Raw genomic sequence first — 16,241 nt, forward strand, 5'->3', positions numbered from 1 at the left:
ATGTCAGTAGCCAAAAACAAAAGTATTTTACTCAATCTCCTCCTTGTGCATGTGCATGTGAAGAAAGATTTATTCCAGCTAATTATCATAAGAAAAAAATACCTGAATTGAGCCATTATTATATAATGAACATACATTTTAGATGGATTCAGTCTGGATCTTCACAAATGAGAAAATTCAGATGCAAGAAGATTGCATTGTGCTGGTGCTTGATATGGTTACTTGCAAGTGGTATAGCTAGTTTGACTTATATAGACCCTAAACTGTTTCATATGGAAAATGCATGCTGATAGCTAGGGCTGTTATTAGCTTTATTCTTAGTGTTTTATGACTGACTCACTGCTTCATTGTAAAAGAAAATGGAGAAAAAACAGAGATGTACAATGTTGTTGTGGACTGCAATGATGTTCATTTAAAATATGTCAGTTTAAACTGTAATTTAAATTAATCGCTTTATGGGAGATGTCAGACATTATAAATGGTTTGCGCAGAAAGCATTTCAATATAGGAAAAAAATGCCAATTTTCATGCTTCTGCTCTAAATATACCTACTGCAAAGTGCCACTAGGGCGTATCAGTGCATTTATTTGAAGCAAAATAGCCACAAACAGCTGCCACTTTAATTAATTAACTAACTAACTAATTTGTATGGTGCTTGTATGGTCTCAAAACCATTTACAATGCAATAATTAAACCAAGCAATAATGTGAACATAATGTAAAAATAGTAGAATTGTTTTAAAATGTGGGCAGGAGAAAGAAAACAAAACAGAAATCATGCAGTATTTTTTTTTAAATATGTAGATGAAAAGATGGGTTTTCAATGGGTATTTAACAGGAATCATAAATTTCAGAAGAGGGAATTCCAGAGTAGAGACATCAGCATAGAGAAGGCCTATCTATGAATAAAGGGAAGATAGCACCTTGCATTTCTTCACATATGCAGTATAATCTCCACTGACAGTCTTCAATTAAGAACAGTCTGTCAGATATTTTGGTCGCAAGTTGCTGTAACTTTTGGACCAAGAGCAAGGGTAGCCCATAAAGTGAGGTTAGAATAATCTAAACATGAGGCTACTGGTGCATTCAGGAAAGGGCATAATTGGTGTATCAGCAAAAAGAGGTAATAGCTATTCCTGGACATAGGAGTCACTATGTCCACATGTGAATTCCAATGACAATAGTAACTCTAGGAGCATCCCCAAACTACATACCTGTTCTTTCCAATAATGGAAATCCCCCAATCATCAGAGGTTCTGCTAGATAAAAGAAAGGAACTGATAAGGCGCTCATTTTTCTTGTATTCACTAGGCTACCAATCATAGTCAGAGTCCTTGTTGTCAGGGTGTTACTCAAGCTACTTATAGAAGTTGGGGTGCAGTCTGTGTTTTAGTGGCTATTTTTGACGAGTTGGAATCAGCAGGTTTATTCTGACTCACCTAACCACTCCTTCCTTACATATGTATGTACTCTTCTCTGTAGCATATCCTGAGCAAATATTCTTCTCAGAGCAGTTGTGCTCTGGAATTTACAAATATGTACATATTCAGAATAATACTACAGTAGAGTGTCAGTCAGCTGAAATCTCCTAACTATCATTTGCATTATCTTAGGTCAGGAGTGCAGAACATTTAACAGGTTGGGGTCTGATCTCTGATTTTTTGGAGTTACATGAAGCTGCCCTTTGATGTTATGACATCATTGGAGTGGGTGAGGCTGAATATTTAGGCCCAATGTTGGAGAGCTATCAAAGTATATGTTGGAGCCCTCCCAGAGGCAAACTACTATATTTCTCACATTTAACCTCTTCAGGCCCCCCAAAAGAATGCTACCAAAGTGATAAAAGGGTGAATTTTGGAGATGCGATCTTGGGAACAGCAGATGGAGGACCTATGCAGCCCATGGGTCCCCCACCAGGTTTTTTGTCTGAAAAACAAGAGAAGAAGTGTGTTTAAGATCATACCAGTTCATACATGCTTATACGAGTTTGTGTGTGTGTATGTATAAAATATTCTTAATTCTTAGATAGCTACTGCCCACTTAATAGGACTTTTTAAAAATCATACACAATATTTAAAATAGTTTTTTACAATGAATTGTCTCAGTGTTACAGCTCTGCCGTATACAATAAATATTTATTGCCTTATACAATAAATATGTTTACAGACCTTAGCCTGATCTCATTAAATAGTTGAATGGTATTATTCCACTTGCTTTTTTATTTAGCTTAAATAACTCAATCTGTTTAAACCATGGACCATATCTGAAACATTAGGTTAATACTTTAAAACAAAAGATCAAGATTAAATGATTTATGTAAACAGTAATAAACATATTTTTAAAAAGTATCAATTATCCATGTGCTTTAGGAAATTATTGCTATGTTTTCATTTCCTAATAGCTTACAGAATTTAGTTTAACAGAAAAAAAAGTAAGGGAAAGATTATTCAGATTTGTTGCCTATATTTTTTTTAATTTGCCCATATATTCATTTGTCATAATGCTTGATTGCCAGTTCTTTCTCTTTCCTTCCCTTCTGTTCTACAATAACTTAATTTTTCATACAAGCTGGATATTTCTTAGATGATTCTGTGACTCCAGTGTCTGGTAATTTCCAGTTTTGTGCAAAGGACTTACGTGTATGTAAAAACATAGTGCTTTTATTGGAAGTCAAGAGAAGAAATCTAACAGTGAGAACACAGATGAATCAGATGTTTTATAGAGGTTATTTTTCTGAAATAACTGTGAGTTTATAGACCTTGACACCCAAGTAGCATCTTTAGATAAATGACAGTTTTTGATAGATGTCTTTACCTATCAGAAATAATAAGCTTTTCATTCTATTAAATTTAAAGTGAGCAACAAGTGTTAGGGGATCAATGGAGATGTTCCCTTTGCATTCTTCAAATATTTTACCTGAGAAGGGCCTCAAGCATGGACTTTAGTTTAGATAAACCCTACACTTCTAAAGTACTCAGAATACAGATTTAGGAAAGAAGACCAGCATATAAATACAGAAACTCTTTATCTTATTTTAAAACAAACAAATAAATAAAATATTTAATTACCATTAATGTTGTACATATAGTTGTCTTTGGTTAATATTTCACTGATTCAATAGAAGAAGCATTAGCTGAAGCATGTCTTTGAACAAAGAGCAAATGTTGGTTCGGTTAATAAAACAGTATTGAATTTCAGCTTTGGCAAGGGTACTTGATTGATGTAGTTGAAGACCCCACAGGCTGCTTGTGGTAGGGTGAAAAATAGAGTGAAAAGATGAACGCTTAGAGGATCACTGTGTGACGAATGTTTTATCCTTTTTTAGAAAACCAATCTTATTATCACAAAGTAACACTATGTAGATGTCCACATTTTGGTAGCTTTATTTATATCATATTTAATACTGAGGTACCATATAATAGTAGAAATATACTATTTCTAAGATAATGCTGACAAACATGGATTTAAACTGATAAAAGATTAGCTTATGAAACCATACCACATTTCTTTCCATTAAAAAATATCTATTAAATACAGCAGCAGTTTGTCATTTCAGGATGCAGCTGCTGAATAATAATCCATCTGAGATTTTTTTTCTTCTATTATATTCAAGCAATGTAGCAATAAAATAGAACAATAAGTGTGTATGTCGTATATTTAAAGTATATGGAGAGCACCCTAGTTATCATATAAGTTATTCTTTTGAAATAATTTCATTATGCTCAGTAGAGGATTTGATTGATATCCACGTATGGGTTTGATAAATTGACACAACAGTGAAAAAGAATTCCTGTCCCATGTCAGCTTATCAAACACACTGTGGATGTTCTGCCCTTCATCCTACATAAAAATAATTACTACATAGTAAATATGAAGCTCATGTTCAGTGAAACTCAACCTCAGAACTTCCAGGTGAATATATAAATAGCACCTGATAAGGCTGAGGTATTGTACCACTAAACAAACAGAACTTGAAGCAAGCCTTGTGAATACCAGATATGACTAGATTAACATTGTTAGAGAATCAGTAGGAGCTTGTTTCCTCAGTTTTGCAGTAAGCCAAATGTTTGTATGAAGTTTGGGAAAGCCAAATCCTAGTCTCCCATTACTGGCAAGCAGTGCTGCATTCTGAGCTAAAATTTTCACACAGAATGCAGATCCATAAAGAATGCATTACTTCGTTACATCTCATTTTGGCACCATTCGTTATGACTGTTAACCTCTACTTCCTCTATCCCTGTTTCTGAGTCTGTTTAGAAAAGTTATATTCCTGGCTGGTCATCCAAACATTTTGCATGCATTTAGAATTATGCACGTTCTCATTTACAGAATGATTTAAAATATGTTGTGCATATAAGAATAAGCTTAAAAACAAATTGACCTTTTTGTCTCAGAACCCATTTCTTTTAATACATACACACACATTCATAATCTGATTTTTCAATCTTTTAACAGAGGAATTTAAAGAAGACATAAGCACACTGTTAAAAATAATGCTAGGCAGATTATACACATTCACATAATAAAAACCTAAAATTTTCAGAAATCAAGATTTTCTTATTTCCCCCTTAGACAGACTGAAAATACATTGTATAGTTTCCATACTTTACCTTTGTTCCCACCATTGTGCTCCAGTTATAAGCCTAGAAGACAACTGCAGTGGAAAACAGTCTTCTGCTTATTTGTGGTAAATTATTGTACACAGAGCTTTTTGGAACAAGGCACTACTTTTAAATGTCTGGTCACCTCACGGGATATGTAGTGCATTTCCTGCCACTAGGATAAGAGGAAGGAAGCACCAAGGCCCAAACGTTTGATGTGTGGTCTACTGTAATTTCTTTCATGTGTTCAGTGGCTTTCATAGGATCCATGTCCTACAATCAGTTTTGACCAGGCTGTGGTCCATTTCATTACAGCTGACCTTCTTAAATGGAAAACAAACATTATAAGTGGCATTAAGCTGCCACTGTTATAATGAAAAGGTTATCATTTTGCCCTTAAGCTGATTGCTTTATTAAGTTTTATGGGAAGGTTCCCTTTGGTTTATAAAGATAATTTCATTTTTTGGGAGGGAATACTAGAAGAAGTATCTGATAATTTAAATTAGGCACTGTAGCTAGTATTTATGTGACTTGCAAGAGCTTGGAGCTATTCCTAAAAGTACCATATTTTTATATTTTAAGTTAAACTTTCCCAAGATTCCTTGTGAGTTAGAGATCTTTTATGCTATTTTGCAGAGCAAAACCACCATTTACCACCTTTTTGAAACAACCTGTGATGGTTTTTTCAGTTTTTCCAAGTGTTTTATGCATATCAACCCGCTGTACAGGTTGGTTTCCATCACAAGATGCAATTAATTGGCATCATGAATGGTGGCTAGTGAACATGGCAGCATGAATTGGCAGCTTAATTGGCTAGTGAACAAGTTTGTTTGTTTGTTTTCATGTGGAGCTGCTGCCACATGAACTTGAGTTTCATGTGATTTCCATGCCAAAGCTATATCATGAATAAAGGCTTAGAATATGAGTTTTATCTGTTTATAAATTGAACAAGTTACATCTTGGAAATATGCACAGGCCTGCCTTTTGTGTTAATAAGCTGTGACAAATTTGGTGACTTGTTTCCTTTTGTTTAAATTCAGTTTAGTTGTTGATAATTAAAATATGTATGTTGTTCCCCCAAACCATATTGTCCATATTCTCTAGGTTGGGGAGTCATAACTTTAGGGGTGGTGGGGAAATTTAGAATTTTGATATATTATGGGTGTTCTTGCAAAACAGCTGGTTGGGGAACCTTGCAAATTCATCAGATTGGTTGTCAAGGAAGATAGAAGTGGTTTCAAAACATTTACCATATTGCCACCTGCTGCCATTTCTACCCTCACTAATGCAAGGCACTCCCAGTTTACCTTTATGATTTTTTTTAGGCAAATAAGCAAGTTTTAAGCAATGCTTTAGACTTCATTTTTATTATTTTTTCTAAGAAAGATTATGGATAGAGATGCTTGAGATTGATACTTTGCATAGAACCATTCCTGTTCTCATTTTTATTAATTATTTTTATATAAAAAGGTGAGGTAACGATCCCACAGGGCACCAAGGGTTGCGTGTCTCTTGGCATATTAACTCCAGGTTCCCGGCTTTCTCTGATCATACCTTATGTTAAGTATTTTGCATACAACTCTATATTTTTCCATAAGAATAAGGTGTAGGTATCATGTAAGTATTTGTACATTTTGCTTAAATAGAAAATAATTTAAAGTTATAGACAGAGTACTGATCAAGAAAAAAGTAAGAGGAGTGAAAAATCCCTCTGCAGTGCAATGATCTCAGTTCAAATTGGGAAATCCATGCCTGGTCACGTCACCTAAAATATGTGGGGAGATTGATTGATTGATTGATCAGTCAATCAATCTGTGTCAAACATAGTTTGTGCTTGAATGCCATCTTATGTGTGGAAACCAAAAACAAATCTTCAACTTGCTCTTTAAGTTTTTAAATTATTAAAATATAGGACAGAATCCGTTAGTTTGCTGAAGAGAAGATTATTTACTTAACTGTTTTGTGGTCTTTCCCAAATTTCATAAACTAGGTTATTTTAAAAGGCCAAAATATGTTTTCAGAGGTGCTCTAGGTTGAAGTAATGTTTGGCCCTCACACACAAAACTGTATGAAAGAGAAAATGGGAAGAAAAATACGTATGCCAAAAGCTTTTTCTTTTGAACACTTTTTACACCTAACATCTTGACAGGATGAACACACAAAATGTGAACCTGCTCTTTGGATCCTTGTTAAGAGCAGTTTACAGTGCATCGATATTTTATCTTTATAAGAACCTTTAAAAAGTACGTTAAGCCAAGAAAAACTACTTTCCTGGAAGATGTAAACTTCAAAGCAGCATATTCAGAGCTAGATGTTATAACCATATGATCTGAATATTTTTATAGTTTTAGAAAGTAGATAAAGGTGTAAAAAGTTCTTTTATATTAAATAAGATTAAATCATACAGTACTATTACTCATAACCTTTTACAATATTTTTGTTTTGGGGCTTTTTTTTCTGCTTTCTATAGCCTTTTATAATTCTCCATTGGACTGTAAGGGAATACATTTTGAATTTCTTACAATGAGGCTCTAAATTACGCCTATTCAGCAATGAATAGTAACTGATTCAACATGAGCTGTTTCTTGTATAAACATACAAAATGCCTGACCCAGACTAAATCAATTTGAAAAGGAAAACATTAAAGTTATGTTTCCGGTTACATGCTTAAGGTCTTCTTTGGCTGTATGACATTACTTTGTTATTTACCAACTATGGTAGGCTTTCCATTTATTCTTTGATGCCACCTGCGAAGAGAGGACAGAGAGATTATAGGATGGCCAAAAAAAAAAAAGTTTATGTTACAGCCATTAGAGAAGCGTTAGTCATTAACATAACTTATTGTCCAAATCTCAGTTACTATACTATATTCTAATACAAAAATGCAATCAGGTAAAGTTTGAAAGATTAGCTGATTGCTTTGGGCTATGATATTAAAGTTTAATGACTGCTAAGGTTGTCACCAAAGGATTGTTATAAGGAAAATAACAAATAAGGAAACTTCTATGCCTGGCCCTTAATAATACAAGCATAGTTTTTTTTAGCTACTCTAGTGGGTAAGGGACCAATTTCCACAACAGGAAGCAACCTGTGGTTGGCTGCAGCTCTCCACGGTGTCAGTCTTTCCCATTACTAGCTGGAGATACCAAGAGATAGAAACTGGAACCTACTTCATAGCAATAAATACTATAGCAGCAATATTTTCTATCACTGAGCTTTAGTCATTCACCAAAATATTCCCCTAAAGACTGATGGAACTGGATAGCTTCAAAACTGAATGATCCCTGTGACATGGTTGATAATTCTATTGAAGCCTGAGTGATATCCTGGAAATTAGCTAAGTTCACTTGACACATTATACTTTCCAGTGTAATAGCTGCTTTGTGATTTTCTTTGGAATTAAGATATATGGGCAGCTGAAATAATGGCTGTATGAAGAAAGACCTATGACAAATCTGGTGTAACGCATAGCTGAAACCAAATGTAAAGCAAGTGTATATTCTGTCACCTCTGAATCTGCATAGGATTTATGTTCTGTCCAAACTAAGAATGTTTGATGATGTGGATTGTGAGAGTTCTATCGGGAATTATTCCAGCTTGGTTGCCGCCCTTTGACCCCTGTGCCATCCTCTCTTGTCAGTCTTGATAAATTTTAGTTATTGATTCTAAGTATACAGATTGGATGCTTTATATTATCTGTACCATATCACAACTACTTGATAGGTTATTATTAACTATTAGATTTTTATTCCATATTTCCATCTAACAAAGATGGTGAAGGTTAACCACAAAAGAAAAATAAAAACAGACTCATATCTTTTTATTTTTTTTTAAGAAAATGCTTTATATTAAAAAATCATAAAGGCTTGGGTGAATGAGTTTTCACACCTTTTTCTAAAGACAGAGTGAGTGGGGACCAAAAGCAGTTAAAGAAGTGTGAATGATACAGAAGGAGATGGTATTTTGCATGATCACGAACAGATCTCTAAAAATAAAGGAAACTTCAGAAAAGCCACTGTAAATCTTAATCCCCAAGAGTTCATGCCAAGAACTGTTCTGCAGGTTCATTGGCTGTAAACTTTAATCAGTTAAGACCAATGCCTTGAATTGTGTCTAGAAATCACTTGGCAAACAGTCCAGATATTTCAACAAGTACATGATAAAGTCCTGGCACTGAATAGCATCTAACAACTTAGCTGCCATTTATTGCACCTATTGAAGTTTCTGGATACTTGTCATGGATAGGCAAAATGAAGAGTGCATTGTAATAGTTCAGTTGTGATATCAGCAGGGCATCTATAACTAATACCAAATATGATAGAATCAAAAATATTTACCAGCAGCATACTAGAAATAGTTGTGTGAACATGCTCTGTGCCACTGTCATTCCTTTGAAATGGGTGAGGATGAAGGAGCACTCCCACACTGTAAATTGCTCTTTTTTCAAAGCCAATATTACATAATTATTATATAATAATATAATATAATTCAATATAATATAATATAATTCAGCCAATATAAGCTGTATCAATCCTCAGATCTTATTACCCAACAGCACTTATACCTTGGTTGCATTTCATCTGGGCATCATCACCTTACTGTTATCACCTCGTTCAAAAGCTTCTTACTGGTTTCATACAGATGTTTTAACAACACTTGGGACAAGAGCAACACATGGTTTTTTTGTGAGCTCTGGTCTATGTATAAGCCATTGTTAAGGAGGTAATATTGGTTTATAAGGGCTTATAAACTCAGGATTAAATTATCTAAGGAACTGCCTGTTTCTGTATAACTCTACTTGCTGTTTTGTTCTAGCTGAATTATGTCAATTTAAGCTACAGTAGGGAAGCAGTAATTCTTTGTTGTATACTTCCCAATCTCCACTCCCACAGAGGGGCTGTCTGGGCCATGTTTTCACCATAAATGAAAACTGTGCTTTTAACAAGCTCCTTTGAATGGTTTAATAGCTATATCTTTTTCATTATTTTTAAATTTTGGCATTTTGTTGTGTTTATTAAGTAATGTATTTTTAGTAGGAACTGCTTTGATATGTTTATTTAATGGAAAGCGGTGTTTCATGGATCAGCAGTCTGGTACCTGAAAGCTCTGTGTTCACTAGCTGAAATGTTACAAGGTTTGTGGCAATGATGCTGAGACCTCATGAGATTTCAGACATTTTCAAATAAATCTTTGATTTAAAATCCAGCTGAATGTTTCATAAATATATTAATTTTATGTTTAATATGATGTTTCTTTTTTCTTTATTACATTTGGTCTTTCTTCTTTATGCTATGTAGAAAACCTATATAGTATTGGTCTATAAATATTCTTCACTGATTTTTTTTCCTGTAATAAAATATTTCAAAGAAAGAAGAGATTTCAGGCCATTATTATATAATACCATAACTGTACTGCTGATTCTTGAGCTACTGTATATAGACGCTACAGATTAGAAATGGAGCTGGTGGTTTGTGTCAGGGATAGTGTTCAACCAAACGCTATATGCAAGCTTTAAACTTAATATATTTCTGTATTACAGTACTGTTTTTTTAAATCCCATTTTTCATATCGTTTGTGTCAATAAACTGCATATAACGTCCAGCTGGTGGGATGCCGGCTATGGTATAGCGACTTGCAAGGTACTTTCTAGATTAGAAATCCTTGCTTTCATAGAATAGTGTAAGCATACTTGGGGCACAACTAGTTTTGTATTTGTGGCATATGGGCCAAAATACTGCAGCTGGCAGAAGGTATGTCTAAGAATGATAACCCAGTTTATTCCTCCTCTGGTTTACAAAGTAAGTGGTAAGTGAAATTACCACAGCATAGGGAATTGTGACGTGGAATATAAGAAGTATAAATGATAAAAAGTATGAATTGGCAAATGAAATGAAAAGAAAATAGATATGTTACATATCTGTGAAAGTTGGACAAAGGGATGGATAAAATAGATCTGACCTTCATTTCTTTGTGTGTATTCATCCACTCCACTCTATTTGGAGATCCAAGAATGATAGAGAAGGATGGCTATTTGCTTAGGAAAAGATATGTTTCTTTTGAATGCATATTTTAAACATGTTTTTTTTCATTTGTACATATAAGAAAGGAATGAATATAAATCTAGAAGCATGATTAATTTTATTATTTATAATTAAATATTAAGAGAATTAATGAAGAATACAAGAGTGAGAAGTTATGACATGGGATAGACCATTATTTGGTAGTCTCAGTAATAATCTTGGGGGGAAATGATATGGAAGAAAAAAATAAAAGAAGTGAAATAAATTAGAATGAAAATAGAATGACTGCAGAAAATACAGGTGCTATATGAAAAAGTATTAGAAAATTAGTCTGCCAACAGAATGAATGGGTAGGTGGATGGCTCGGATCTCAGAGCAACTTTAAATTAATGTTATTGCTGCCTTAAAACTCTATTGAGTTAGCCCTAAAATTTGATGAAAATAATGAAATTCATTAATTTCTTCCTGCCGTCATAGGAAAGCACTGAATTTGGGAGTTCTTCGAGATCCTGGTTCAGAGGTTGAAGACAGACAGTACCAAATAGACCTCCAGTCCATCAACATTGGTACTGCTCAGTGGGATCAGTTAAAGCCAGAGAAGGAAAATGGTAAAAGCAGGGCAGTGCCAGAGAATGAAAGGAATTCTCAGAATCCAGCACTTGAGTGGAATATGGCCAGTAGGTAAGAATCTGCTTGGAAGTAGTGCTTTGTAGTTTCTAATCAAAACGCATTATGGTAACAGCATCCCATAGATTTGAGCTTTTTTTTTTTTTTTTTGTATTTATACATTGAAGTATATGTTTGCATTCCATTGCAAACACGTTTTCCATGAGCTAGGATTCTACAGTTCATTTTAAATTGTTTATAGAATTGTTGTACAATAATCACATAGATACAGTTATGTCTATATTTCAGTAATAGCTTCTTATATAGCCATAAAGTGTAACTCCAAGCCAAAACCTGGCATTCCCATTGCTAGTCAAGAAACAACAGCATTATTATCCCTTTTGTACTTTTGCAAAAGTTTGAACAGAACTAGTTTAGACATTTTAAAGCCAACAGACGACAAAAATGTTTTCCCCCAATTGGCTTGAAACCAGTTTCTGTGCTTCTGTAAATGAAAACAGCTGCAGTTTCTGAAATGACAAATTTCTGCTGATTTGTTGATATGCAAAAGAGGGCTTCCAGCTCAAATCTAGTTAGAAATGTTACATTGACATCTTCCATTTTTAGTGCTCCATTTTGATTACATTGCTACAATAGACTTTTTTTTTCAGTCAAGGGTCACAATAGCCCTTTAAAGATATGCTGCAAGGCATAATGCATTTTAGTGAATGCAAGAGAGGGAATTAGGATGATGCCTGCTGAACAGAGCCTGTATCAGCCCAGTTCTGCAATCTTATTTAAGGGAAAAACAAAAACAAATATAAAGCTACCTGCAGAGACTGTGGTACAGGAGCGTAAAGCATTGTTCTGAGGTTTTAGGGCAAGTGGGTACATTTTCCCCATGTTGCTTGTTATTCATTTTTTTGCAGCATTTTTGTATCCTAGCAGTTTGGAGAAGCTAAATAAAGCATTTGTAAAACCTTAAAACACCCTTAATAGTAAAAGAAAAAGCAGCCTTCAGTAAGCAACTTTGATCATTTCTCAACAATTAGAAGTCCAGTTTGGCTGCTCTTTTAAAAACTGTAAGGGAGGGCACCATTCAGATCTCTAGAGGTCAGATATTCCACATAGGATATATCCAGAAAAACAACATACTTGAACACCTCTGATTTCAGATGGGGGGGCACTCTCTACTTCCTCCCATGGGCTGAATAAACCAGAGGGGTTAGTTCTACCTGAAGTAGGTGGTCTGGCAGATACCTGGATGTGAAGCTATAAAGGTCTGTATAAGTTAAGAATGATATTTTGAATTATACTTGGAGGTCTATTAGGGGCCAATACAGCATCTGTAAAACTGGTTTTATTTGGTTTCAGTGGTGCAGGTAAAATTTCTGGGCAGCACCTTTTTATTTTTTTGCCGGAATTCACTTTCAGCTTATTTCTTCCCATCCCCTGAATGCATGAATTTCATGGGATTTTTTTTATGTGTATATAATTTTGATTAAGAATTTTGATTATAATAGTAAAATCTAATACAAAATAAACTTCAAGTAAGAAAGGAGAGAAGGAGTAAAAAGTGCAAGGAAAAAGAAGAAAAAGAAAGAGAAGAAAGAAAAGTAAAAATATAATAAAGAGAAAAGAAATATATAAAGAAATGACTTCCAACCTCCATCACAAGTATAAGCTCTTCATCCTCTCTAAAGTTACACACATTTATCTCTTCTTCCCATATCCCATCTCTTATTTATAAACAAATCCATAAAGCATCGTCTTTTCAATCCTGGTATCAGCAGAAAGTCCATAAAGGATAGCCAGAAGTAACAGCATATCTTGTTTTGGCCTTGATCAAATAAACCAACTTTATATTCCTTCCTTTTACTTCTAACAGTCCTTAGTTCATTCAAATATTGTTGTAGGATTTTATTTTATTTATTTATTTATTTGTTTTTCAAATTTCTATTGCCACCCATCTCCCCCAAAAAGGGGGACTCTGGGCGGTTTACAATAAAATTGAGAATTAAAAACCATCAAGCATGTAAATTAGAATGCAAACAACCAACATAAATAAAAATAAAATAGATATAAAATCCAGGTGGCGAAGATTTCATTCGGTAGGGAGGACTCTACGACACCAGCCACCCCCAGTAAGAACTATTTCCCTTCCCATCCCAGGTGAGACGGCAGAGCCAGGTCTTCAAATTCTTCCAGAAGGCCGGGAGTGAAGGGGCCTGCCTCACCTCTGGGGGCAGAATGTTCCAAAGGGCAGGCACCACTGCAGAGAAGGCCCACCTCCTGGACTCCGCCAAGTGGAATTCCCTTACTGACGGGGTCTGTAGCATGCCCTCTCTGCATGACCAGGTGGGATGGGTCGATGTGATGGGGGAGAGACAGTCTCTCAGGTAGCCTGGCCCCATGCCATGTAGGGCTTTGAAGATTATAACCAACACCTTGAATTGGATCTGGAAGCAAACTGGCATCCAGCGCAGCTCACACAGCAGTGGTGTCACATGTGCTGATCTTGGGGCACCCATAACTGCCTGCATGGCCGCATTCTGGACCAGCTGAAGCTTCCAGTTATTCTTCAAGGGTAGTCCCATGTAGAGTGTGTTGGAATAGTCTATATGGGAGATGACCAGGGCATGAGTGACTGTTCGGAGGGCATCTTGATCCAGGAAAGGGCTTAACTGCCACACAACACGGAGTTGCGCAAAGGCCTTTCTGGCCACAACTGCCACCTGCTCTTCAAGCCAGAGTCGTGAGTCCAGGAGGACCCCCAGGTTCCGTACTGGGTCTGAATGGGGCAGTGTAACCCCATCCCAAACTAAAGATGACAATTTCTTGGATACTGAGGAGCCATCAACCCACAGCCACTCCATCTTACCAGGGTTCAGCTGAAGCTTGTTGTTCCCCATCCAGACCCCCACAACCCCCAGGCACTGAGAAAGGGCAGACACCGCATAACTTACCTCACCTGAGAAGGAGATATATAATTGAGTATCATCAGCATATTGATGATACCTCATCCCATGGTGACAGATGGTCTCATCCAGTGGTTTCATGTAGATGTTAAATAGGAGAGGGGAGAGAACCGAACCCTATGGAACCCCACACAAGAGGGGTCGAGGGTCGGATCTCTCATCTCCTATCACCACTGACTGGGATTTCTCTTCATTTCTTCTTTGTCCCATTGCACAGAGTTCTTCAAGGCTTTAACAAACCTCTTTTGTAAATCCAATAGGAAAGAAAAATTATCCAGGTCACTTTCTTGGTTTGTCGTTTGTATTTCTCTTTAAAATGTTAAAACCTCAGCCAATTTTCTTTTGTAGATCCCATGAAACATCCTTTTCTAAATCATTCTCTTGGCCTGTCAGTTGTAAATCCACTTTCGATATCATCTCTGTCTAGAAAATTTGTTCTACATCTGACAATTCTTCAATGATATCTTTTGGACATAGTCTACCAATAGAAGCAGACATCATTGCTGACATTGTTGATACTGTGGCTACTATTTTCTGATTCTATTCTTCAGAAGTCTCCTTCAATATTTTTATTGTCAAAATGTTTTGCATTATCTTACCAGCCTGTATATTTTTCTTCTATCTAAAAGCTTTAGTCCCCTCTAGTGTCCAGTTTTTGAAATCATGAAATTTTTTATATATGTCGGATAAAAATCAAAACAAGATCTATTTCCCATGAGAAGCTATTTGTACTTTATAATTAATTCCAAAACCTTACTGGAAAAGTTTCGGTATTCCAATTTTATCTGGACCCTTAGTCCGTTTATAACTTTCTAAGATCAAAATCTTATATAGCTTTCTGCTGTTTATTTCAGATTCTTTAAATTCTTAAGCTTATGATTAAAATGTTGTCATTCAAGATTGAAGGCAGACTCACCTGGTGTTTTCAGACTTGTCTTTCCAAGGGTTTCTAACAGCTTAGAGGTAGTTAATGAGCAATTTCTGAAAGTGATTAGAAAGTGAAGTTTGTGAACTTAGTGTGCTTTAAAAGTCTCTACCACGGTTGGGAGCAAGATGGCTAATCTCTTCATCTCCCAGTGCTCAAACCCACGGAATAACATCATTATTTTATCATCCTGAACAATTTCTTTTTTCAAGTTGTGGGAAAACGTTATAAAATGTATCTACATTCTTTTAGCTTCAGCATTGCTTCCCAAATACAACCAATGTACTGTAAATAGATACTCAAGGCTCACTTTTAAATAAACAGTTTTTTTTAAAAAAACCTACATGAATCTTTTTGTTTTCCAGAAAACTGCTTTTGAGAATGAAGAAAACTTGACTGTTAGGTTTAGTATGCTAAAAACCCTGATAAAAGTGCAGTTTACAGTGGAAGTGACATGACAGTACTCTACGGTGATCATGCTAACCCTATAGCATATATTTTGATTTTAAAAAATCAAATACACTGAAAACTGAACAGTCTTTAAAAGCTTTGAAAATTCTTCACTGTTCTTATTGATTTTTTTTTTTATCCATTCAATCATGTCCGATCCTGGGAGACTGCCTGGACAAATCCCTTGAGATTTCCTGCAAAATCCACCTGAGTGTTTAACTGTGCAGGCCTTTGTGGATTCAGCAGAGGGACTTGAATATAAGCTAGTAAGAAACATGGATTTTATTTCTTTACTAGCCAGAACAGCACTGATTTCATTAATGCTTCCAAATAACTAAATTTGTAGTTCCCTCAAGGTTATAAGGGGAAGTACCATTTTACTCCTTCTTTGTTACAGTGTTTACATGATCAATTTCTTTTGCAATACAGAACAAAAGTGTGTAGAAATGAGCACCAGATGAACACTAAACACCAGATTTCTGTTTTTAAAAAAATGGTCACTTACATTTCCAAAGCTTATTTTGTGTGGACATATTCTGGAGCATCTACTTACTTGTTTTCTCAGTACTGTTCTGTACTCTAAACAAATGTTCTTTCATGTGTACACAGGAGAGTCATCTACTTTAATATTTCTGAAATCTTCCTTCTGTTTCAAAGATAAA

General features: G+C 35.3%; 1 protein-coding gene across 3 annotated transcripts in view; it reads left to right on the forward strand.

Annotated features, from left to right (window-relative positions):
• VPS13B (vacuolar protein sorting 13 homolog B) overlaps positions 1-16,241 on the forward strand; it is a 385,119-nt gene that overhangs the window by 189,630 nt on the left and 179,248 nt on the right. For all 3 annotated transcript variants that reach the window (XM_063299549.1, XM_063299547.1, XM_063299548.1), the window contains exon 31: positions 11,098-11,301. In XM_063299549.1, coding sequence (XP_063155619.1) covers positions 11,098-11,301 — 204 coding nt within the window. The remainder of the gene's footprint in view (positions 1-11,097; positions 11,302-16,241) is intronic.

This window comes from Candoia aspera, chromosome 3, assembly GCF_035149785.1.
Source record: "Candoia aspera isolate rCanAsp1 chromosome 3, rCanAsp1.hap2, whole genome shotgun sequence".
NCBI classification, from domain to species: Eukaryota; Metazoa; Chordata; class Lepidosauria; order Squamata; family Boidae; genus Candoia; species Candoia aspera.